The sequence below is a fragment of the Impatiens glandulifera genome, chromosome 1 (assembly GCF_907164915.1).
Source record: "Impatiens glandulifera chromosome 1, dImpGla2.1, whole genome shotgun sequence".
In the NCBI taxonomy this organism is placed as follows: domain Eukaryota; kingdom Viridiplantae; phylum Streptophyta; class Magnoliopsida; order Ericales; family Balsaminaceae; genus Impatiens; species Impatiens glandulifera.
The window spans coordinates 128,743,028-128,770,249 of record NC_061862.1 but is presented as its reverse complement, the minus strand read 5'-3'; the positions used below and the strand labels follow the sequence as shown (position 1 = coordinate 128,770,249).

General features: G+C 37.8%; 1 protein-coding gene across 1 annotated transcript; it reads left to right on the top strand.

The window, feature by feature from the left end:
• The first annotated feature begins 22,807 nt into the window (after positions 1 to 22,807).
• On the top strand, positions 22,808 to 25,499 carry LOC124929423 (succinate dehydrogenase subunit 7B, mitochondrial-like). Its single transcript, XM_047469782.1, has 4 exons — positions 22,808 to 22,913; positions 23,003 to 23,071; positions 23,365 to 23,467; positions 25,251 to 25,499. Exons 1-4 carry the CDS (start codon positions 22,866 to 22,868, stop codon positions 25,319 to 25,321), a joined length of 291 nt encoding a protein of 96 aa, XP_047325738.1. The 5' UTR covers positions 22,808 to 22,865; the 3' UTR covers positions 25,322 to 25,499.
• Positions 25,500 to 27,222: the final 1,723 nt, after the last annotated feature.

The window sequence follows — 27,222 nt, the reverse complement described above, 5'->3', positions numbered from 1 at the left end:
ATATTCAAGACGAATCTGCTTCTAATTGACGTGTTCTCGGATAAAATGATGCCTTATTTGGATATGCTTTGTTCGAGAATGCATAATTGGATTGTAGGTGATTGTGATGGCACTAGTGTTGTCACATAAAATTGGAGATTCTTCAGCCTCAATCCCATAGTCCATGAGCTGTTGTTGAATCCACGAGAGCTGAGAGCAACAATTGCCAGCTGCAAGATACTCTACTTCAGCTGTAGACGTGGCAACTAATGTCTGCTTCTTGCTGAACCATAAGATTAGACGATCTCCAAGGAACTAGCATGTTCCACTCGTGCTTTTTCTATCAATTTTGCACCTTGCATAATCTGCATCTGAGAAGATGGTAAAATTGAAATTGGAATCCTTCGGATACCACAATCCCACATTTTGAGTTCCCTTTAAGTATTTAAGAATACGTTTAGCAACAGTAAAATGAGAAAATTTTGGATTAGCCTGAAATCTACCACAAACTCCAACGACAAACTGAATGTCTGGCCTACTAGCAGTTACGTATAGCAAGGATCCGATGAGTCCTCTATATGTTGTTACATCGACACATTGATAACCTTCATCTTTATCCAGTTTACTAGAGGAGCTCATTGGAGTAGCTACGGCAGATCAGTTCTCCATACCAAACTTTTTTAGCAGCCCCTTGGTGTATTTGGCCTGATTGAAGAGGGTCCCATTTTCTAACTGACGGACTTGAAGCCCAAGGAAGAATGTCAATTCTCCCATCATGCTCATTTCAAATATTTCCTGCATCAGCTTAGAAAACTTCTCACACAATTTGGGGTTGGTTGAACCAAAAATGATGTGATCAACATATATTTGAACAAGTAGAATGTGAGAGTCTTTAGTGAATCTAAACAAGGTTTTATCCACAGTTCCAATAACAAAATCATGATCAAACAAAAATTCAGTTAAAGTGTCATATCAAGCTCCAGGAGCTTGTTTCAAACCATACAATGCTTTGTCAAGCTTATAAACATGATTAGGTAACACATGATCTACAAATCCAGGGGGTTGCTCAACATAAACTTCTTCACTCAATTTTCCATTTAAAAATGCACTTTTCACATCCATTTGAAATACCTTAAATTTCTTAAATGATGCATATGCAAGGAATATTCTAATTGCCTCAAGTCTTGCTACATGTGCAAAAGACTCATCAAAATCGATACCTTCCTCCTGTCTATATCCTTGAGAAACTAAACGAGCTTTGTTTCTGATGACTAAACCATCTTCACTAAGTTTGTTTCTTAAGACCCATCTTGTTCCTATAACTGACTTATCAGTTGGTCTAGGGGTAAGATGCCACACTTTATTTCTCACAAATTGGTTTAACTCCTCCTATATAGCATTGATCCAGTCTGAATCAACTACAGCTTCACCAATTTTTTTGGGTTCAATCTGAGAAATAAATGTAGAATTGGTCATTTCATCCATCAGTTGACGTCTTGTCCTTCGAGGAGAGAAGGGATTTCCGATGATCAATTATGGTGGATGATTTCTGTTCCATCTGAAGTTGGATCCAAGGGGGTTGGTCATCTGAACGGGTGACTCCGCGACGTCTAAACTCTCAACATCTTGTTGAACAGAAGTTTGTACGACTAGTTGAACCTCAACCGGATCAGCCACTGGATCAGATAAGGCAATCCTCTTGTCCAGAGTTTCTTCTTCTTCACTCACAGACTCAAGACTTGTCGCTTTTAGTCTGTCAGCAAGATCAATGGGTTCAATGGATTTGCTCTCAACAGGCTCATCAAAAACTACATGGAGGGATTCCTCAACTGTCTGTGTTCTTTTGTTGTATACTCTGTAAGCCTTGCTTACTGATGAATATCCCAACATGAATCCCTCATCCGCTTTAGCATCAAAAGCGGTCAGATAAATCTTTCCATTGTTATGAATAAAACATTTACACCTAAATATCTTAAAATAAGAAACTGTGGGAATTCTCCCATAATACAGTTCATATGGAGTTTTATCAAAACGTTTGTTGATTATTGACCGATTTTGTGTATAGCAAGCAGTGCTTATGGCTTCTGCCCAAAACCTCTGAGGTACGTCTGATTCAACTAGCATAGATCTCGCTGCTTCCTTCAGAGTTCTCACTCTTCTCTCAGCAATGCCGTTTTGTTGTGGAGTTCTGGCGCTAGACAACTCGTGCCTAATTCTAGTTTCCTCGAGATAAGATGATAGGTATTTGTTAGTGAACTCAGTTCCTTGATCACTTCTATTGCATGCAATATTCAAAGATTTCTAATTCTGAATTCCTTTAAATATTCTAATCAAGTTTTCAGCAGTTTTATCTTTTGATGGTAAAAATGCAACCCATGTAAATCGAGAGAAATCATCAATAACAATTAGGGCAAATCTCATTCCTCCTATACTTTTTACGGGAATTGGACCAAACAGATCCATATGTAATAGTTCTAGGTAACGATTGGATTGTGATTTCCCTTTACTTTTGAACGATGATCTGTCCTGTTTACCCAACTGACAAGCAGTGCATATCTTGTCCTTTGAAAACTGAAGTTTGGGCAAACCAATAACTAAATTGTTTGAACAAATGTTATTGATGGTTTTGAAATTTAAATGGTTCAAACATTTATGCCATAACCATTTCTGGTCATTCTTGGCAATCATGCACATAGGATCAGAAGATTCTTTTTTCCAATTCATTTTGTATGAGTTTCCTACTCTACTACTAGTTAACATAGTATTTCCATTTTGGTACTTAACTAGGCATGCATGAGTTTGAAAATCAACTGACAAACTATTATCACATAGTTGACTGATACTAATCAAGTTATAGCACAAATTATCAACAAGTAGCACGTCATTGATGGTTAGGTTACCATGGATAATCTTACCCTTACCCATGGTCTTACCCTTCTTGTTGTCACCAAAGGTAATCTTATGTCCAGAACAATCTGCTATATCAGTAAGAAGCCCTCTATTTCTTGTCATATGCCTGGAACAACCGCTATCAAGATACCATACAGATTCTTCTAGCCCATCGTTTATTTATACCTACACAAATGAATATTTACAATCTTTTGGTACCCACTTTTAATTGGGTCCTTGGTCAGTCAGTCTCTTAGGAATCTGTTAGGATCTAGGTCGCCGCTAGAGGACCGGGGTTGGGCCGGTTAGCGCGTCTCACTCAAAAGGTGGTGATTAATCCTATTAGAGATTAACACTGGGGTTTCAATACTACACAAACTGTCACAAACCCTTGAACTAGGTTCAAGCGCGGAAGAGGTTTGTTTCAGGTTGAAGCAGCACACTTGTATGATAGGCAGAACCGGTTTCGGATGATGAAGGTTTGAAGATTGATGGGTCGGTTTTTGTAACCTAGTGATCCGGTTTGGATAGAGTTAAGTAGGTTAGAGCGGTGTAGGTAAGTTAGTACGGGTCGGTTAGAAAATGGAACCGGTAGAAAGTAAATAACAAGACAGATTTTATGGATGTTCGGAGATAAAACTCCTACGTCACCCCTTCCTCTCGAAACCGCAAAAAGGATATTCACTAAGGAATAAAAGTACAATCCGATCGAGACTTATTTCCTGCTCGATAATACCCTTACAATTTATACCGAAATTGTAAAATGCACACTTCAACTTTAGCACTTAGGCTTTCTCTTAGAGATAGAACACAATCTTATTTCTTGTGAATTAAATGCTCATTGTATCACTTATGTCTTGCTGTATGTCTCTCAATGTGAGTCTCATTTACTCTTCTTCAACTGCTCCTTTTATAGGTGAAATATGCCAACGGTCATATTTCACTTCCTTGAATCTTATTGGCTGAGCAGAAGTTCAGTGATTCAGTGATTCAGACCTGGCGGTCATCTTATCAGACCTGGCGGTCAACTTCACAAACTTGGAAGTCTGTTCTTCCGGTGTGTAAGACAAACCTGCTAGGTTTGATTTTTACTCAATGTGGTAACTGTTGGTTAGACAATTGTCTGTACTTGGAAGATCTCCTTTCTGATTTATCCCGAAGTGGAAAGATCCTGTAGGACTGTCTTTTGCAGCCTGCAGACTTTCCTCAGACTTGTATGGATATGGAAGTGTTCAGTCTGTTTCTTTGGTATCATCTTCAACAGATACCCGAAGTATCTTCTTATACTGGTCGGTCATTTGACTTGACCGAATGGCTTCCGGTGTGATTGGTTTAACCGGACAGCTTCCGGTTATTCCTTTGCCTTGTGGCTGATCGGCTGTCTGGTGTTTCCGGTTCTTAGCTCTGGCCGATCCTTTCTTTGTGCGGTCATGTTCCAAATGTTCCTAGTCGGTTTAATAGCTTGACCGGTTAGTCTTCTTAACCGGTCCATTTGTTTCTCCGGTCCGGTTCCTTGTTCCTGTATGGAAGGTTTATGTGTTAAGTTCTGTGAACCGGTCTAATTTATCTAACAATTTCTCCCTTTTTGATTATTTTATTTAAAATTATCAAAACCATGTAAGTTTGCAAACGTAGGCCGGTTCTTTATTTGACCGGATTTTTGAAACTAACTTGGGAGAATTTTTCGAAAAATTTTTCGAAAAATTTTGGAAAATTTTGTTTTATCTTAACAATTTCTCCCTTTTTAATTATTTTATTTAAAATTATCATAACAATGTAGAAATGCAAGTATAGGCCGGTTTCAAAAATAGCTTTATATATATAAATATAGAAATAACCGAAAATTGAAATAAACATAGTTTAAGAAAGGGACCCCCTATTCTGAGTCTGAGAAATTGAAGCCGGCCATCATATCCTTGGTCCGTTTTCTCTTAACCTGTTGTGGTTGACTGGCCGTATCGGAGACTCTTTGTCTTGTAGAACGCCCCGCCAGATGTTCGTCATCCTCATCTTCAGATTGCGGTGGGTCTGGATTTGGTTCGGTGTCAATAACCGTTTCGGTAATCCTTTCCAGTACCCCGGCTACTTGAGCCTTCTTTGATGTTTTCCTTTTCCGTTTTGCCGGAACCGAAGAGGAAAGGGCTGCCGTTTTCTTCTTCTTGTGAGCGGTTGCAAATTCTTCGAGCCCTTGTTTTTGTGCATTTAGCCGCTCTGCATCTTTGGCCGCTTGAACCGCTATGGACTTTGCAAGGTCCAGATACTTAGCCGCTGTGATTCGTTCGCGCTAGGCTATGTCTTCCTCAGATAGTCGCGGTGGCTCCTTTTCTATTCTTGCTTCTTCGTCCAGCGCATCCTGGACTTCCTTAGCCGCTCGGGCATTTGCCTCCACAACCGCAATATCCGCATTCACCTTGGCCTTGATTAATTCATCTACTTGTGCGGTGAGCGCCTTGAGGTCGGCTTCGAGCTTGTCGTTGCGGTCTTCAAGGCTCGCATTCTTGTTTTCCAGATCGGTGACCCTCCATCCTAGGTCCTCTTCTACCTCTGTGAATCCTTGTTCGGTTTCCCTTTCAAGCCGATCCAAGTCATCCTTTATCCCTGAGGTCGTATCATTCCAAGGCCTTGGTTCGCCGAAGATGATTGTTGCGCAAAACCGTTTCGTCCCGGTAATCAGCCTCGATATCTTTGATCTGGTCCTGTGCCTTGACGAGATTATTCATTGTCTTGTTGGCGAACCGGAGTGCCAGGCTCACGGTTTTCTTCATTTTCTCCTCTAATGGGTGAACCTTTGAGTCTGCGAACTCTTGAATAAGGGTCTTGACCTTTTCTTCAGTGACGCCCGGTTCTGAAACCCCAGGTTTTTCATTTTGAAGTTGCGTGGTGAGAGGAGTCTTCTTCCTTTCATCGGTTTCGTTTGTCACTGGATCCGCCCGAGGAGGTGTTGCACCATGATTCTGACCGTCATCGGTCTCAGAAGCTAGAGAGTGCGGTTTTCCTCGTTGTCTGACCACCGCCTCAAGCCGATCAATTTCTTCTGCGAATTCTCCTTTCGCTGTCTCAAGTTTTCCTAACACCAAGAGCTGTAAGTTAGCCTCCGGTGTTCCCTCGACGTACCTTTCCTTAATCTTCCGGATTCGTACGGTTAGCTTTTGTAGCCGAGCTCGCGGCCTCACAATGGTGCATCGGTCCAAGGCTTCGTGAAGGGTTTCGGCGTTTGTGAGGCTCATGACTGTTTCCTCTATTTCCTTCAGCCTTCTGAAACATTCTTCGTCGGTTAGGCCCGGTAACATGTGTTTATAAAGTTTGTTGAATCGGTACTCGTGCCATTCCCTGTATAATTCGCCGACCACTTGAACTCGCAGTTCAATGTCCTCCAAGATCCGGCGCGCTATAAAATCGGCCTTCTTTTGGTCGTCCTCCTCCTCCTCACTGCTGTCTGCCCCGGCCTCGGCGTTCTCAAGGCTACCGGCCGCACCGGTATTGCTGGGACTTATACCCAAATGCTCTTCATCATTCGGACCTTCTTCATCGGTTCTCTCAGAATCGGTTCGTTCAGACGTGGAAGCCGACTCTTACTCATCTCTTGTTTGTGATGGCGGTTCCGAGAATACTATCTTCTCCTTGCCCTTGCTTCCGGTCTTTTCTTTTGTCGGGGCAGATTTCTTGGCGGATTTCTTCCTTCGGCCACCTGTGGAACCGGGGGCCGGCTGCTTCCTCTCCAGGAAATGTTTGGATCTTATTTACCTTCCTGATGGGATAATGACACCAGGACCGGTGTTGATGTTATGATGGAGCAAGATTTTTCCAAGGGGGATGGCGTATCCCCATGACCGTGTTGAATCCGGTTTCACCATATCTTTCAAGTTGTGGAATATTTCCTTCGCCCAGTTCACTTTCGTACCTTCTATCAAACCGACTAGCATCTCGATCTTGGCCTTGGTGAGGCTGTTGTAATTTCCACCTCTCGCCTGAACTGACTTTGTGAAGATGTCACAAAGCGGTATGTACTCTGGTCGTAGTGTCGCTTTGTTACCGGATACTTTCACCGGTTCCTTGGTTGCTGAGAGAATCTGGCAGGCTGCCTCGAAAGTTGTTATATCCAGATCCATCAGGGCATCATGGCCGTCTGTTGGAAGGCGTAGGCTCTCCGTAACCGATTCTTCGGTTAACTCGAATTCAGTACCGCTGACAGTCGCGGTGATCTTGTCGCCAGATAGAGTTGCGGTGTTGAAGAATTCTTCAACCGCTTCTCTATATAGAACATGGGGACCGCCGAGAAAATACTCAAGTCCGGCTTCGGTTACTCGGTCAATAACTCCCTTTGCTGCAGGCGTGCCCTTTTGTCGGATTTCCTCGAAATCCACCTGAGTCATGTGTTTGAACAAAGCCGAATTGCGCCCCATCTTAGATGATTGAGAGAGTTTGAAAAACACGAGAGTAAATAACCGCTGAGAGAATTTGAGAGCTTACAGAGAGAAAGCTGTTTCGCGTGAGAGTGGAATGAAATGGCCAAGAGCCCCTTTTATAGGTGCGGTTTGGAAACCCAACCGTCCCATCAACATTTGGCGGGAGTTTTCCCTCCAAGCCGAATAGGCGGCAAACCGTGGGCGGGAAGCCAAAAGGCGGTAATTGAAACGGCGGCAAACGAAAAGGCGCCAATTCAATGGGCGGTAAGCCAAGAGGTGGGAAATTTGAGCGGGAGTTTTTGGCGGGAAATTTCCCTCCAAACTTATTGATTTCAACTTTGATGACGTAATCTCTCCTTTGAAACCGTTTGATGCTGCGGTTTTCTTAATTTAACTGGAGAGTTTGGTTATCAAAAGTTAACCAGTTATTTTGAATAAGCAGAATTTTGTAATCTTTTGAGTTTAAGCGGTTTTCTTTGAGACCGGATAGAGAGCGCGGTTACTTCACAATGTTAACCGGTTACTTAGATGTATATTCAGATTTTTAAGATGACCCGGTTATTTAGACTGAAATAGGATTATATTGAAAAAACATTGCAGAATATAAACCGAAGAGTAGATCGGTGTGAAAACAGACATACATAAGATGGAAAGAAACAACTTATGTAATAACTACCCTAGAAAACCTTTCTTCCACCGCATCTATGTCAAGGATGTTCGAGGGGGATGCCGGTGTGCCCGGTCCAAATTCTGGCCGGTACTTGAGAATAAGCCGACTAATGTGAGGAGCATAACCGAGACCTTTCTTGGTTAGCACCATGTTTTTCAGGTTCTGAAAAATGACCGTTGACCAATTTATGGCCGTGTTGCTAACAATGTGGGTCATGATGTTGTATGTGTTCTTAGAGTACCGCTGATTTGGAGATTGACAAATGATGGACCGAGTTACGATCTTAAGAAGGAGTTGGGTGTGATGAGCGAGGCGGGTTTTTACCCTATAGTTTTCCACCAGAACATCGGTTCCAGAGAAGAATAGTGCGTGATCATATGCCGCAATTCCTACCTGGGTTGGAAAGTCAGAGAACCCTTCTGTGGGCAAGTTGAGCATGTGGGCAAATTCGGCTTCATCAAGCCAGAAAGTATGGTCTCTCACCGTAGAGACGATGTAGTTACCTCTGATGCAAGCACTTCTGAAGAACGTCTTGACATCCTCAATGAGTATGGGACCGGATTCTTCGAGAAAGGTTCGAAGGCCGGTGTCAATGAGAGATTCAAACATGATCTCCTTTCCATGATCTCCGTCCCAATGTTCCATGCATGAGTCGAAGTTGATGCTCAAAAAATTTCCCAGAGTTCTGCTCGGCATGATTCTAAATTTTGATAGTAGATAGAGAGGGAGTTTAAGATTTGAGATGTGTTAATGTGATTAGGAAATGTCTCTTTATATAGATTCGGTTTTGGAGGGAAAGTATTAGCATTGAATGTCAGTTTTGTCTCATTGGAGAAGAGAATCTTTATGTTTCCAAGGTTCATTGGGAAGAGGCTGATTGCGGAGCTCGAGGTAGGTGTTAGTTGAAAAGTAACCAAGTTAGTTGGTATTGATTACTTATGTAGTTGGGGGTTACCTCATCAATTAAATATTCCTTTTTCATTAATGCACCAACATAATGGAAAGTAGTCAAAAGAAACCGAGGAAATCATAGATAAAACCGAGGAAAACATAAAGAAAACCGAAATGATCACAGTGATGTTGGATAAAGATATACCCGGTGCGTGAAGCAAAATGACCGGGTGTAGGAAGGAGTAACTTAGTGTTCGTTGGAGTTGACGACACCGTTGGGGTTGTTGCGGCGATTCCTCCTACTCCAAGCCCTTTCAAACTGCTCATAGAAGAAGTCGGTTATTTCCTTAGTTAGCACTTGAGCTTGGTTTAGACCTTCTCCTGGACAGGTCGGTACTCCAAGTTCAACAAGTAGGCAGCTCAGTTGGGGAACGAGGCCGACTGTTCGAACGCCAATCATCCAGATTAGAATGTCGAACAGTACCCTTGACCAATTAACCGGTGTACCGGTGGTGATAGTAGCCATCATGTTGAATGTCGCGGTACAGTAGGTGTTCGTCACATCTCTCCCTAAAATGCTTCGACCTATCACGTCATTGAGGAGCTGATATTCAGCTCTCAAGAGTGATTTAGTACCATGATCATCGACCGGTTGGTTAGATCGTGCAAAGGTGAGGGAGATCTCGGCCTTCAGGTCGGCCGGAACATTGAGATCTGTTAACCCTTGCTTTGGCAGGCTGAAACACCTAGCAAAGTCATTCTCGGTGAAGTCAAAGACTATACCTCCAACTTTTGATTGGATGTGGGTATCGAAGTGAGGAGTTCCCCTGAACACCCTTGCATTATAAAGGAATTCCAGGACAGATTCAGAGTATATAGTCTGCTTGTCATCCAGGAAGTACCGAAGACCAGTGTCTTCAAGAGATTTGATCACTTTGTACACATCATAGTGTTCGGTGCTCAAGGCAGATTGGAAATCAACTTGAAAGATGTTAGGAAACTGAGACATTTTGTCTTAGTGTGAGAATGAGCTTTTGTCTTGTGAGTGTTTTGGTTAATGTTTGCTTCTCTTAAATACTAGTTGGGGGAGTATCCTATTATCCAGGTATTACATGTGATGATATCTATTAACTGCAAGATAAAAGGTATTGCATGAAATAGGCATGTTTGTAGTCTAGGGTGTTGGTCATAGACCTGGACCATGAAAGATATCAGATCTTCACGTCTTTTTAGGTGCGACCATTTTACTTTGAAAAGGCAATGTTTCAGAACAGATATCTTTAAGCACTGATAGTTATTCCACTTTTGTTTGAATTTCAAATAATCTAAGATAACCTATTTCCGAACCGGTCAGTTATCAGCTGTTCATCCCGATGCGGTTATTTGGTGCATGCACCAAGTAGCCGGTCGGTTTATTCTGTCTGATAAGCCGGGCGGTTCTTCCATAGATACCAAGAAAATTTGAAGTCCAACAGGTTAGGAGGAACTACCGGTTTTGTTTGTCCGAACCGGTTTCCCTTTAAGCATCCTTAGGAAGGATCTGACTAATATCGGTTAAATCGAGAGTAAGTCTGAATTGAGAGAACTTAGCTTCCTGTAGAGGCTTGGTGAAGATATCGGCTACTTGTTGATCAGTTGGTACGTATTCTAGCCGGATATGCTTCAGCATGACATGTTCTCGGATGAAGTGGTGCCTTATGTCAATGTGCTTGGTTCTGGAGTGGAGAACCGGATTGTAGATGATTGCTATGGCACTCGTGTTGTCACAGAAGATCGGAGACTCTTCGGCTATGACACCGAAGTCCGTCAGTTGTTGTTGGATACAAAGAAGTTGTGAACAACAGCTTCCGGCTGCCAGGTATTCAGCTTCTACGGTTGATGTGGCCACCGATGTCTGTTTCTTGCTATGCCATGAAACAAGCCGGTCACCTAGGAACTGACATGTTCCGCTGGTGCTTTTTCTATCAATCTTACAGCCTGCATAGTCTGCATCTGAATAACTTGTTAGGTTAAAGGAAGAGTCCTTTGGATACCACAGGCCGACATCAGGTGTTCCCTTTAGATATTTCAAGATCCTCTTTGCGGCTGTGTAGTGGGATTGTTTTGGATTTGCTTGGAATCTTCCGCACACACCGACTGCAAATAGAATGTCCGGTCTACTCGCTGTCAGGTATAGCAGTGAACCGATGATACCCCGGTACGCGATCTGGTCTACCGATTGACCCTCATCATCCTTGTCCAATTTAACCGATGGCTCATTGGAGTAGCCGCTGAGGAGCATGTGTCCATCCCAAACTTCTTTAGAAGCTCCTTGGTGTACTTGGGTTGGCTTATGAACGTTCCTTCTTCGAGTTGTTTAACCTGAAGACCTAGGAAGAAACTTAATTCTCCCATCATACTCATTTCAAATTTGTTAGTCATCAGAGTTGAAAATTTATCACATAACTTAGGATCGGTTGAACCGAAAATGATATCATCTACATAGATTTGAACAAGGAGGATATGTTCCTTCTTTTCAAATTTAAACAACGTTTTATCCACCGAACCGATGGTAAAGTCATGTTGTAACAGAAATGCGGTTAGTGTGTCATACCAGGCTCTAGGTGCTTGCTTTAGACCGTATAAAGCTTTGTTTAACCGGTATACATGGTTTGGAAACTCAGCACTTTTGAAACCGAGTGGTTGTTCAACATACACTTCTTCTCGTAAATCACCATTCAAAAATGCACTTTTAACATCCATTTGAAAAACCTTAAAGTTTTTGAAAGCAGCAAAGGCTAGAAAAATCCTAATAGCTTCAATTCTAGCTACAGGGGCGAATGATTCTTCAAAATCAATGCCTTCTTCCTGTTTGTAACCTTGCGCCACTAATCTGGCTTTGTTCCTCGTGACCAAACCGTCCACATTGAGTTTATTTCTAAATACCCATCTTGTTCCTATGACCGGATGATCTTTCGGTCTAAGGACTAGGTACCAGACTTTATTACTCTCAAACTGGTTTAGCTCTTCTTGCATTCCCAAGATCCAATCCGGATCTGACAATGCTTCATCTATTCTTTTCGGCTCAATCTGGGATATGAAAGCGGAATTAAAGTATTCCTCCAGAAGTTGACGCCTAGTTCGAACAGGTTCTGAAGGGTCACCTATAATTTGCTCAGGAGGATGTTTAGTGTTTCTTTTGAGGTTCAGTTCAGGGATGTCTACCAAATTACCGTTTACTTGATCAAGGCTACACATATCGGTAGGCTGAACAAGATTGTCAGACCGACCGACTTCCTCGGTTTGAACCGGGGTGTCAGCTTCCTGTCGTGGGACAGCTTGATCCGGCTGGGTTTCAATATTACCCATTTGGTCATGGACAAACCGCCTGAAAACCGAAGTTTCATCTTCACTATCAGAATGGATATTGTTGTTTTCCAATCTATTGTGTAGATCAAAGCATGATGCAGTATTACTTTCAACCGATTCATCGAAAACCACGTGAAGTGATTCCTCCATGGTTAAAGTTCTATTGTTGTACACGCTATATGCCTTACTTACTGCTGAGTAACCTAACATGATCCCAGTGTCGATGTTTGCATCAAAAGCAGAAAGATATGTTTTACCATTTATATGAATGTAGCATTTACAACCGAAAATCTTGAGGTACTTAAGGTTGGGAACCCTGTTAAAATAAACCTCATATGGTGTTTTGTTATGAAACTTGTTAATTAAAGACCGGTTTTGTGTATAACATTCAGTGTTGATAGCCTCAGCCCAAAATTTCTAGGCAATACCCGAATCGGCTATCATGGACCGTGCGGATTCCTTGAGAGTCCGGTTTCTTCTCTCGGCCAGGCCATTTTGTTGAGGAGTCCTAGCACTAGACAACTCGTGTCTAATGCCGGATTCATCAAGAAATGCGGTTAAGGTACTATTGGTAAATTCGGTACCTCTATCACTTCTAATGCTATTAATGCGAGTTGATTTTTCATTTTGCAAACGTTTAAGAAGTGTGATCAGGTTTGATGCGGTTTCACGTTTGGATGGTAAAAATATTACCCATGTAAACCTAGAGTAATCATCAATAACTACCATGGTGCAAAGCATACCTCCTAGGCTGATGACCTGAATCGGTCCAAATAAATCCATGTGAAGAAGATCTAAGCATCGGCTAGATTGGATATTTCCTTTACTCTTAAAGGTTGACTTAGTCTGTTTACCCATTTGACATGCTGAACAAACCTTATCCTTGTTAAATATTATGTTAGGAATACCTTCTACTAGCTTTTTACCACGAATGTAGTTTAAGGTTTTCATGTTTAGATGGTTCAGTCTCTTATGCCACAGCCAGGGTTGATCAGTCTTAGCTATCATGCATATAGGGTGTTCTACCTTAGTTTTCTAGTCTACCTTGTAAATATTACCTAACCTATTTCCGGTTAGCAGTATAATACCTTGAGAATTCTTAACTAAGCATGCATGTTTAAGAAATTCTACCGTGTATCCAGCATCACACATCTGACTAATGCTTAGTAAGTTAAAACGTAGATTTTCTACTAGAAGTACGTTATCAATAGTTAAGTTACCATGGACAATTTTACCCTTGCCCACAGTTCTACCTTTTGAGTTGTCACCGAAAGTGATTAGTGCACCGGTTTCTATTCTGATGTTGGTTAGCAAGTTGTTGCTCCCGGTCATATGCTTGGAGCAACCGCTATCCAAGTACCATTCAGAATTTCCTAGCCGTTTCATTATATCCTGCAAAATGTACATATTTACAACTATTTGGTACCCACATTCACTTGGGTCCACATGCGATTAGTCCCTTGGGTATCCAAACCTTGACAAACCGGACAGCCTTCTTTGCTAAGGTTTTAACCGTTCTTTTGGCATTCGGTTTTGGGTATCTCGGTTTTTCTACGAAAGTCTTAAATAAGGGTGATCTTTGGTTTGACATATGCGGTTGAGGATTGGCTTTCCTATTTTTGAGAAGGTCGGCTTTTCTTTTCTCAGGGTCAAGCCACTTCTCAGAGTCGGTTGGACCAACATAGTTGTAGTTTAGTTTTTCTTCCGTATAGTATGCGGTCAACTCTTCTTCAGCGGTTAAGGAGCTTTTAATGAATCTTATAAGAGGAAGGTTACTCCTTGTAAACTTTACTTTTTCTACGGGTTTTTGGTCTTTGGATCTATCATTTATGTATCCTAAGCCGAACATGCAAAAAGGATGTCTGTAATGACTACACATTTTCTTTACCATATCACTAGATCTCTTATATGCGGCCATCTTATACTTGAGTCGTGCATTTTCTTCTTCGGTTAGTTCTCTAGCTGGTTCACTAGACTGTTCGGTCCTAAGTGGTGGTTCAGGTTCTGACTCGGTTTCTATGCTAGGGATTTCATCAGGTTCTATGATCTCTGGTTCGGTTATAACGGGTACCTCTGGTTCTGTCGGAATGGGTACTATAAGATCGGTTCTAAGGTTGAGTTGTTTAGGTAACATGGCTAGTAGGTTCTTATACTCTTCTACCATATCATTCAATGCATTGTATAACTCATCTTTAGTAAATTCTTCACAAGGAGAGTCAAATACCTGTTCCTCGTTTGCCATGAGACATGTGAGTTCATCATCACTGTCACTGTGAGCCCATAGACTTCCTCCATCATCGGCTATCAGTGCTTTCTGAACTTCACTTCCTTCACCGGTTTGTTGATAGTTGTTTCGGTTATATTGGTTATCCGATTTCCGGTTATCCCTCCTCGGTTTTCTACATTGCCACTTAAAATGACCCAAACAGTTACAGTTATAATACCTTACATTGGATTTATCACCATAGTTGTAGTTTGTCGGTTGGCTTCTTTTCATGAACCTCCCAAACTTCTATGCAAGCATCGCCATGGCATCCTCGGTGAACTGTTCGGCGGTTCTGATTGGTGCAGGTGCAGGAGCAACCGGTTCTGTGGATGTGATCAGTGCTCTGGTTGAGGTTGAGGCCGAAACTTCTTCTTCAGTCCTAGATCTCATTTCAAACTCATATGCCTTAAGATCTTCGAATACATCATGCAACTTCATCTTGTTTAGGTAGTTTGATTCCCTCATTACCATTGTCTTTATGTCCCATGCACTTGGAAGAGATCTTAGTGCTTTCATGATAACCTCCTTGTTGTCATACCTCTTACCAAGAGTTGCTAGCTCGTCTAACACACCAGTGAACCGGTCATTGTACTCTTTCATTGTTTCTCCCGGTTTCATCTTGATGCTTTCAAACTTCTGAGTGGCTACCATTACCTTATTTTCCTTTGTTCTTTCGTTTCCCTCAAAGATCTAAATAACCGTGTCCCATGTCTCCTTTGCGGTTTTGCAGTCTCTGATCTTGCAGTATGTGTTTCTGTCCACACTGTTGGAGATCCGGTTTCTAGCATGGTTATCCAGGTTATTTCTTCTCCTGTCTTCAGCTGTCCATTCCTTTCTATCCTTATCAATGATTATCGGTCCTTCGGCCAGAATGGACTCCATCTCATCATCCAAGGTGATTAATAGTAGGTGCATGCGTGCCTTCCAGTTGGAAAAGTCATCACCTTCTAGCATTGGTGGCCTATCGAAAGACATGCTTGCTTGAGTATTGAAACTACTTGGCTCTAATACCAATTGTTAGGATCTAGGTCGCCGATGGAGGACCGGGGTTGGGCCGGTTAGCGCGTCTCACTCAAAAGGTGGTGATTAATCTTGTTAGAGATTAACACCGGGGTTTCAATACTACACAAACTGTCACAAACCCTTGAACTAGGTTCAAGCGCGGAAGAGGATTGTTTCAGGTTGAAGCAGCACACTTGTATGATAGGCAGAACCGGTTTCGGATGATGAAGGTTTGAAGATTGATGGGTCGGTTTTTGTAACCTAGTGATCCGGTTTGGATAGAGTTAAGTAGGTTAGAGCGGCGTAGGTAAGTTAGTACGGGTCGGTTAGAAAATGGAACTTGCAGAAAGTAAATAACAAGACAGATTTTATGGATGTTCGGAGATAAAACTCCTACGTCACCCATTCCTCTCGAAACCGCGAGAAGGATATTCACTAAGGAATACAAGTACAATCCGATCGAGACTTATTTCCTGCTCGATAATACCCTTACAATTTATACCGAAATTGTAAAATACACACTTCAACTTTAGCACTTAGGCTTTCTCTTAGAGATAGAACACAATCTTATTGCTTATGAATTAAATGCTCATTGTATCACTTATGTCTTGTTGTATGTCTCTCAATGTGAGTCTCATTTACTCTTCTTCAACTGCACCTTTTATAGGTGAAATATGCCAACGGTCATATTTCACTTCCTTGAATCTGATTGGCTGAGCAGAAGTTCAGTGATTCAGTGATTCGGACCTGGCGGTCATCTTATCAGACCTGGCGGTCAACTTCATAGACTTGGCAGTCTGTTCTTCCGGTGTGTAAGACAAACCTGCTAAGTTTGTCTTTTACTCAATGTGGTAATTGTTGGTTAGACAGTTGTCTGTACTTGGAAGATCTCCTTTCTGATTTATCCCGAAGTGGAAAGATCCTGTAGGACTGTCTTCTGCAGCCTGCAGACTTTCCTCAAACTTGTATGTATATGGAAGTGTTCAGTCTGTTCCTTTGGTATCATCTTCAACAGATACCCGAAGTATCTTCTTATACTGGTCGGTCATTTGACTTGACCGAATGGCTTCTGGTGTGATTGGTTTAACCGGACAGCTTCCGGTTATTCCTTTGCCTTGTGGCTGATCGGCTGTCTGGTGTTTCCGGTTCTTAGCTCTGGTCGATCCTTTCTTTGTGCGGTCATGTTCCAAATGTTCCTGGTCGGTTTAATAGCTTGACCGGTTAGTCTTCTTAACCGGTCCATTTATTTCTCCGGTCCAGTTCCTTGTTCCTGCATGGAAGGTTTATGTGTTAAGTTCTGTGAACCGGTCTAATTTATCTAACAGAATCCATATTTGAGTTATTCTAATGGATTTCCCATTTTGTGTTGTGATTAATGTGTATGTTTTTAATTTAGCAGACGAATTTCTGCTAGCCACTAATCCCTTAGCTTTTGAAGAAGACTTTCTTTTAAAGCTCCTTGACTTTGAGTCAGGTTTTGGATTGCCAGACTTTCTAGCTGCTTCTAATTTATTCTTCAGTCAGCTAACAGTCGGCATGACATAGATAATTTCATTCTTAACAACTACTTCTTCGTGAATAGGATCAGATTCACTATTAGTCAAACTCCCTTTAACAAAACTTATTGGCTTAAGCTTGTCATTTGTTGAGTTTGACGTTTTGCAGGGCAGGTTAGGATCATTGCTGTCAAATCCTAAACCAGATCTAGATCCAGCAGGTCTTAACATACTGATCTGATGTTTGACAGCATCTATAGACCTTGTCCATGCACTGACAACATAGTTTAACCTCTTGTTTTCAGATGAAAGAATTTGAATCTGTTCTTTGAGCATCTCATTCTCAGATGAGATCTATGCTATGTTTTTATCAAAAAATATTTGATTCAAATTCTTTGTTAGAAGAAAGAACAGTTGATTCATATTTTACATTCATTTCGTAAAAAGTGTTAGTTAACTTTTTGTACTCAATGACCATTTCATTTAGTGCATTAGTTCACTCTTCATTTGTAAATTCTGGGGTAGTGATGGCATTTACTTTGGATTGGTCATCTGCCATCAAATATGTAACAACTTCAGTCTCTCTTTCGGTAGGAGACTCCTCTGAGTCGTTATCAGCCCATTTGGATTTGTTTTCAACACATATGAAAATTTTCTGATCTTTCATTGCTTGAATGTTTCTACCATAAATCTGAGTAAGCTTATCCCATATCTCTTTAGTAGAGGAACATGACTTGATTTTATAGAATACATTCGTGTTGATCGACTGATACAGAATATTCCTAGCAACTTTATCCAGGTTGTTGGTCATCTTGTCTTCTATAGTCCACTCACTTCTTGGCTTCCAAATCTTTATGGGGCCATCAGTAATGACGCTCCACATATCACAATCAAGGGCAGCCAAGTGAGCTTGCATTCTCATCATCCAGTATTCACAGTTATCTCTTGACAGAATAGGGATCTCATTGATGATTGACATGATTCAGGATCTTTGAGCTTGAGAATAGAAACAAAGCTCTGATACCAATTGATAGGATCGGCTTAATAGATAGAGACGGGGGTCTGGCGATTGATGAAGGCTTATGAAAAACGGTTTGAAAGAAATCTTGTTATGGATTTAATTCCCTTTCTATTCTACGCAAACCCTTGTAAACACTTGAAACAGAATCAAGTGCAAAAATGTTTACTTAGGTTTGAAGCTTAAGATGAAAAATGTGAAGATGACAAAAGAACAACATAGCAGTTTGTTTATGGATGTTCGGAGGAAACTCTCCTACGTCACCCCTTCTTCCAACCACCGAAAGGATTCACTATACTATGATTTGAATCAAATACAGTTTGCACACACTTAGCTCACAGTTGAATAAAACACACATTGTTTAACTTACAAGATGAAGAATATCACTCAGCTAAAGGATGCTTTGATTCTAACTCTCTCTTGATTAACACACAGTAAAGCAAGAAAGTAGCTAACAGTTTCTGGATATCAAAATGATCAATCAAATACTCTCTGTAATTCAGGCTTGTTTGCTCTCTTTGTTCTGACAGTTCTTCTGTTGTCCTTTAGAATCTTTAAATATGAGCAGGTACCAACGATCGAATCTTCATAATGATACGTGGCACTCTTCCATTGAACGCCTCCATTGTACACAGTAGACTCTGAATACAAGGATCGTGGCCGTACACAGCAGGTCATGCGCCGAATATTCTTCAGTGATTTACCTGCAAAACAAGTAGTGGGAAGGATATTCGCCTACGTGTCATTAGTTAATTGGTTGCATCGGGCTGTCGTACTGATCTTCACTAGAAAGTGGAGCAGGAGTAGCGTACAACTATAGCACGTGGGTAGGCGGGTGCTAGCTTCAAGCAACTAATTAAGCAAAGCATTAGACGTATTTCAATTAGACGACCTCGTCTAATGAAATCAAACATCCCCGTCTAATAACAGAATCCATTAGACCACCTGGTCTAATGGGATTAGACTTACGTCTAATTGCAATCACTTCAGACTAATCTGAAGGAGTTAGACGGCACGTCTAACTTTCTCTTTCTATTAGACTGCACGTCTAACTCCATGAGTTAGACTGCACGTCTAATTACGGTTCCACTTCAGACTAGTCTGAAGGAATTAGATTACACGTCTAACTTTCACAATCCATTAGACTGCACGTCTAACTCCACGAGTTACACTGCACGTCTAATTACGGATTCATTAAACTGCACGTCTAACTCTACGAGTTAGACTGCGCGTCTAATTCCGAATCAATTAGACTGCACGTCCAATTCCGAATCCATTAGACTACACGTCTAACTCCACGAGTTAGACTACACGTCTAATTACGAGTCTATTAGACTACACGTCTAACTCCACGAGTTAGACTGCACGTCTAATTCCTCCAGTTAGACTGCACGTCTAACTTTGTGTATCTAATGCTAAATCGGTCTAATGAACCTCATTAAAACAAAGTCTAATGAAATTGATTTTCAATACACTCGCATCAAAAAAGATTAGACTCAAAATAATTTGACCCAACACACTATGTTGGGAATAAAGCGGAATAATCACTATTCTATAAAAAAAAAATAAGTTTCAAACAAATTTTCTTATTAAAGAATAACTTAATAATTAGGTTCCTATAATTTTAAAATATTTTTTTTGGTTAATGATAACTTTAGTTAATACATTTGAAGTGTGGATAAGGTTAGTTAAATAATATTATAACAGACCCTTATGGGAGGATTTTCAAATAATGCCAAAGCAAGGAACGCATTTATTCAGCCTTTTAAAAATTGATGTAATAATATGTTAAGAAAATTTTAACTAATAACTAAAAAATATTATAATCACACATATTTTTTATTGTTTAAATTTAATTTTTTTTTCTAACTCTATCCTCTAATTATAATTTTATAATTTCAATGTTTTATTTCTCTATTATTACTTTTTAAAATTTTATTATTTATTATTTTTCTACTTTTTCACTTTTTATTATTTTTATTTTATAATTGTATTTAATTATAATAATAAAATATAAATGTAACATATTTTTAATAATAATATATATATTATTAATTTTATAAAGGATGAGAGCCCCACGTGTTGCTCCTCTACTTGGTCCACACGAACTCGTCAAGATTCAGTTGACTTCGACTGCTAGGACGAAAGAACAACAGAAGCAATCTAATTTCTTATGGAAAAAAATGAGTTTTTCAATCACACATTCACCATCTCCCATATCCTTATTTTAAACTGTTAAATTAGAGAGTCAGAGTAAAAGAAAACCAAAAGACCATTTTTTGGTTTCCTCCGTTTTGCAATTAATATTTATAATAAACGTTTATTTTCTAAATAAAATATATTTCAAATCATTATATTCATAATTAATTTAATATATCACGTTTCCATAATCAATTAACCATGGTTAATTATTTTATTTCATAAATAAAATATTATTTCTAATTATTAATAATATCTAATATATTATTAATAATTGGATTTCATTCTCATTAATCTATTCTGTCAACTCTAAGTGTGTGACCTCATAGGACCCAATTATAATAGTTATGGGTTTAACCCCATTAATCGTAGTTGGCTTCTAGCAAAGCACTACGACTCCTAACATAATCAGATTAAATTATCACTGTTAATTGTCCTATCTAAGTTTAGTCATTTCACATTAAATTAAAGGACATATTTCCTTCAATCTTTATAATCATCTTACTTTTTCTTAGATGTATTTGCTTCATTTTTGAGCTTTTACTGTCTTTATGTGTCCACTTTTACCAAAATTGTAACATTAGTTGGCTTGTGTTTTGACTCTCGTGTCTTGACTTATCTTTCTCACCTCTACTATCATGTCTTCCCCGGTTTTCAGCAACAAACATATTTGACTGTGACGAAGAACCTTGAGATTTTTGTCTCAATTCTTCATCCAAGACATCTTGGGAAATCTCCAATGTTACTACACCATTAAAAACAAAGTTACAAAGAGAAATTTTAAAAGTCTCTCATGAATCATGAAGAGTAGTCAATAACCAAATTCCTTGAACATCGTCTTCGAAGTTTATTCATATTCTTGACATCTAATCAAGAACACCCTGAAAGTCATTCAAGTGATCAACCATAGAAACACTATCACTATATCGCAAATGAACAATCTTTTAGAGTAAAAATAATTTGTCATTTCATGACTTTGAAGCATACAAATTCTCAAGTTTACTCCACAAAGTAGGTGCATCTGTCTCATGTTGTATGTCGTTATAAACATTTTTTTCAACAAGTTAACGAATGAAACCACATACATGTTCATGCTCAAAAGCCCATTCCTCATCATATTTTGAGATGGGTTTTTCTCAAAACAAAAAATAGGTAAATGCAAAGACTTCACAAATATAAGATATTTTATTTTACCCTTTCAGATATGATAGTTTAAAGCATTCAACAAAATCGTTTTGTTTGTGTTAATATCCATAAATCAATCACAGTAAAAAAAATGCTTAGAACCAAGTTCTGATACAACTATGTTGGAAATAAAGTGGAATAATCACACTTGTGATAATTAACTTTTCCCACTTGATTGGATCTTTAGGAGCGAGAAACATCAAACATAAACGACATAAGAATACTAAGAATTTAATGTGTAAAATCCCCTCAAATCTAGGAGTGACTTTCATCCGAAAGAAGTTTCAATATAATCAAATGTTAAACAAGAAACAAATAAAGATAAGAACATAAACAAATAAAAAATTTCACTATCTCTAAAAGTATATACTAGATGTCTCAGATATGTTTTGATAAGGTCGTTTCTTTCTACTTGTATAATATAATGATGACAACTCAAGAGTATTTTTCCTATAAGACCGTCGTGTCCCTATTTAACATAAATGTCCTTCTAAATTAATTAAAAAAAATTTATTATATAATTAGGAGCCAAATAAACAACCCAACACACACCAGGATCAAATTTCAACCACTTTGTTCTTTCATGTCTTAGCTGATGCCACAAACCAAAGCTTTAAGCCGAGAAGATTAAGAAGCTGGGTTGAGAGTGTTGTAATAACTTCTTATAATATCTCTATTCTATAAAAATAAGTTTCAAACAAATTTTCTTATTAAACAATAACTTAATAATAAGTTCCTATAGTTTTTAAATAATTTTTGTTGGTTAATAATAACTTTAGTTAATACATGTGTGGATAGGGTTAGTTAAAAATATTATAACCGACTCTTATGGATTATTTCTTACTTATTAAAAAAAAGAGGAGTGACAGGGGAGGGAGGGAATTTGAGGGAAAGAATAATGTGTCACTACATCACTAATTGGATAAATGATAAAATTGAGAAGGAAGAGAAGAGCGAAAAATTTTGTTATTCTGTCTAATAAAATTGCACCACGTCATTCTCTCTCCCATCTCTTTTTCAAATAATGCCACAGCATAGAACGCATTTATTCCGCTTATAGTTATGCCTTTTAAGAGTTGATGTAACACGACAATTTTAATTAATAAATTAAAAGAAATTATAATTAAACAATTTTTTTTTGTTTTAAATTTAATTTTCTCTATCACTCTATCTTCTAATTATAATCTTATAATTTCAATTTTATTTTTTCCTCTATTATTACTTTTTAAAAATATTTATTATTTATTTAAAATTAAGTTAATAAAATATTCAAATTATTTTAAATAAAAAAAATTAATTTATAAATATATAATTAAATAGTAAATTTCATATTACTGTATTGATAATTTATAAAAAATAAATAAAATACTTAATATTAAAAAGTATATATTTAAATATTTATAATATTAATTATTATATATTATTCAAATAAATATATTTGTTTTTCTTTGAGTTGGCTACAACTATTCTAATCAAACCAGATCTCTTTCTCGCTCGGACATCCGAATCAGAAACCATGGCGTTCTTCCTCAACAAAGCCACTGTTTTCCGTTCTTATATTAATGTATTATTGCTCTGAACTCTATATTTCTTAACAAGTTCGTCAATTTCCTTTCAATTTTGATATTCATTTTTTTGTCAATTGCCAAACAGAAGACGGAAAATGCTTCATCTCTCTCTCGTCGCGGATTCCATGTTGAACCAGGGCTTCGCGAGAAGGCTGTGAGTTCTGTGTAATTGATCTAATATTTGTCGACCCATCTTTATTATTTGACCTTTAATGAATTGTAGGCTGAATTAGACTTCAAAGAATAGCTAAATGGAAAATTTTGTCCACTCTCATATCAATATCCTTACCCTTATCTTTTCTTGACTGAAATATCATATGATAAAATGAAATGTATGAGTAGAGAACCTAGATGAAGTTTGATATATAATCATTATATAATGTTTAGATTTGTCCTTAGCTTCCCAATATGACATGATTTGTTAATATCTGTTTTCTTACAATGAAGCTCTTAGCTGAAGACCCAGTCTTAAGTCGGTTCAAGTCACATAAGACAGGTGTTCGTGTAATCAAACGGATAGGGGATGTTCTCACCATCGTTGTTGTGGCTGGTAAGTTTCTATTTCGACTGTTCTTGGACGTATTGTTTGTTTCAACTAGCTGAAATTATTAATGAGAGTTTAACATCTACTGCTTCCTTGAGCTTCCAAATTAATGTGTTCTTTCTTACAATCAGAGTTGTCTTCTACACGTTTGATATATGTTGGTTTTATTCTGTAACCTTATCAGCATCCTTTTTGTTAACATTTCAACTTTATATTGCTCTGAATAGCTTTCCCTTTCTACTGCTTAATGTCTTAAATTCAATATCTTACTTTTGTTACCTTCATTTAGAGTGGAGGATTAAAATGTTAAATGTTGTTAGATATAGAGCTTGAAGGGCCATTGTCCATCTTTGTTAAGTAGTTCCTTCTGGAGCACCTACTTGGAATGATACTGCTCATTGAGCTTGGTCTTGTGATTGTGAAGTATTCCAACTCCCTCTTGACATATTTTGCTCATAGTGTCCTACTACAATAATTCCAAAACAATCTTTATTGCTATTGCTGATGTTGCATAAGACTTGAATTAGTTCAAGGAAGTTTGTTTTGGATTAAGTTAGTAGGCATTAATTTATCAAGAAAATCACCTTTCTGATATGCATCTATTGTATTATAGACACAAAGGTGTAGCAATGTTTGCGTTTATAAACATATTGAACAGTCAAATTATCATGTGTCCAATGATTTAAGAGATCTCTCAATCTTGATAGTACATGATCACATATTTTATGAACAGACTTGATCCTGGTACAAAGGCGCTTAACATAAAGTCATCATCCATCAGAGACTCGCCTGACTTTACTTTGAACAATGTTTTCCTTATTTATGATTCATGCAATAAAGTGTTAGCTGTAAATAATAATAAGGAACTTATAATGATCAGGAAGATTGAAGAGTATTATTAGGTTATAGTAACTTTTTAGGTAATGGACTTAAGGTGTGTTCCAATCCTATTGACCCGTGATTTATGTATCATGTTTAGTGGTAAAATAAGCTTAAATATCCATATTATCATCAAGCAATGTCATGTAATCAATCCAATTATTTGATGAACTTAGTTAAGCTCAACATTTCAACGGAATAGGTTTGGGGACTGTTTTAAAATGCTGTCAGCATCCAGTTTCCAAGTGATTATATTTAGTATTCAATTTGTTACTTCTTAAATGCTAAATAGTTCTACATTGATATTAGGTACAACTTAAGTGCTAAACAATTGACTAAGTTGATCAGAATTTCATCACATAATTCTCCTAATCAACTAGAAATAAATAAGATACAGTAGTCCATTTGAAAATGAATAAGAACCAAAATCTAGGCAGCTTCTTTTACCTGTAAGCTGAGCATAGGATCTTTTACCAAGTTATTTTTTTGCGGAAAAGTGGTTATTGACGTTAATGGGTTACTTGATCTTTGCTTCCCAAATTTGATCGTGTGATTTGAGCTCCACAATAATAATGGGTCCTTCCAATCATTGCCCAAAAACGAGGTTTTTGAACAACCTAAAGTTAATTTTCCCAAGCCTTCAAAATGACACCCAAATCCAAATTTTGATGAGATAAATTTAGTAGGGTTCTCAACTTTTCATTACAGCTCCATTTGGAAACACATTTATCTATTTATTTTGTTTATACATCTGAATCTAGTTGCAAAAACATTTGGAAACTAAACTCAGTAACTAAAAATTCATAAATTTATTTAAATTTCATCTTGTCATGATTACCACTCTTTCATCTGCTTTCTCACTAATAATTCCAAGCTGCATTATTGTTTTTCTTACATGTGTTGAATTCAGGGTGTTGCTATGAGATCTATGTGAGAGCAGTAATGCGAGAAGAAGCTCGGAAACAATCAAGTAATGCATAATGAGAGGAGTGAGTCTCCTCCCCGGTCTTGGCTAATTTCTTTTCTGCTTTTGTTTCAATCAACAACAGCAGGACAAAATTAAGTTCTTAATAAAGTTTCTTGTATAAGATGTTTTGTGTTATCCTGCTTGAAGCTTGAAGATGATAATTGTCAATGTACTACTTTGATATTCACTTTATTTTTCCTCTTTTTTCTTTACTTAAAAAATAATGATGGTGTAAACTCGATTGAAACTTGAACTAGGTTACCACTATTTTTTTCCTCATACCCGATCCAGGTATTCAGCACCAAACCATCAACGGCATCATGTTCTTCTATATATAAAAAAATACTCTCACAACATACTCATTTATTTGAACTGGATAACATTTGGTTGAATATAGTGAGAAAATACAATATTTCTTGTCACCAAAATATTTAATTTTGTCACGCTAATCTATATATTATAATAATGTTTATTACTAGGTTACTGAGTTCTCGCACTTCATCGAATAACCGTGAGAGTAAATTAGTTTGGTTATGGGTTGATGTTTTATTTTAACTTTGTATAATGTTAAAGAATGATGTTTGTTTGAGTGATTTATTTTGAACGTTTAATCATATAAATTATATATTAAATTATAAATATAAATTAACAATTTTAAGTGATTTATTAATTAAAATGTTTATTATACATCATAAGACCAATGTTTAAATATTATGATGGGTAAAATTGAAATAATTATAAAAATTTATATGAATAAATAATGGGATGATTAGTTTATGGAGGTGATTGATTAGTAGGAACAAGGGATATGCGATGGTTAAATATTTGAATGAGGTAGTTGGTTAGTCGATGAGGCCGGTAACAATGAAATGGTTGAGTACAATATTCTTGGAGTGAGGTCATGAGATAAGTATTGAGAGTTCGATTGGGTACAATGAAATATGTGGTGGTTAATATGTGAATAGGAGATGGTTAGTTGGCGGAAGTAATTATAAAAATTGGGTAATGATGAGATGATTAAGTACAAAATGCTCGGAGTAAGGTCATGAGATTAAGTACTGAAAAGTCAATTGAGAAACAAGAGATAATTGTGGTTAATATGTGAATGAGTTTGTTGGTTTAACCGAAGTAAGATGTCACTAATATGATGAGATAGTTCAGGTGTAAAATGCTCAAAATGAGGTAATAAGATTAATTGGGAGATATAGATTTGGGAACCAAAGATAATTGTGGTTAAATATGTGAATAAGATGGTTCGTTGACCGAATTGATGTTAAAGAGATTAGTAATTATGAGATCTCCGAGTACAAAATCTTTAGAGTAAAGTCACAATACTAAGTACTGAAAGGTCGATTGACAACAAGAGATAATTTGTTGGTTTAACTGATGGGAAGAAAAATCAGTAATACAATGAGATAGTTGGACATAAAATGCTCGGAATGAGGTTACAAGATAAATAATAATAGGTCAATTGAAAAAACATAGATGAAAAATATGTGAATAAGATTTTTAATTAACCGAAGGGAGAAAACATGAGTAATATGATATAAATAATTGGATATAAAATGTTTATGAGAGAAATTATATATATTTGAAAAATATAATGTTTTGTATTTTATTTATACCATTAACCGTACAAATGTATAATAAAAAATATTCTTGCTAGTTAATTTAATGTTATTAACTTAATCAGTTTAAGTAATACTATTTTTTTATAAATACAAGTTTAGTTCTAATATATCATGACAATTTAATTAAATTATTTGGTTTGCATAAAGTTTTATGTACTGTTTTAAATATTGATGTGTTAAAGAGTTTTCATTGCAAGAAGATATATGAGCCAAAATGTCACGACTGATCAACAATTGACAGACTCAAGCTGAATATGGCCAAACTCAACTCACATGGAGGATTA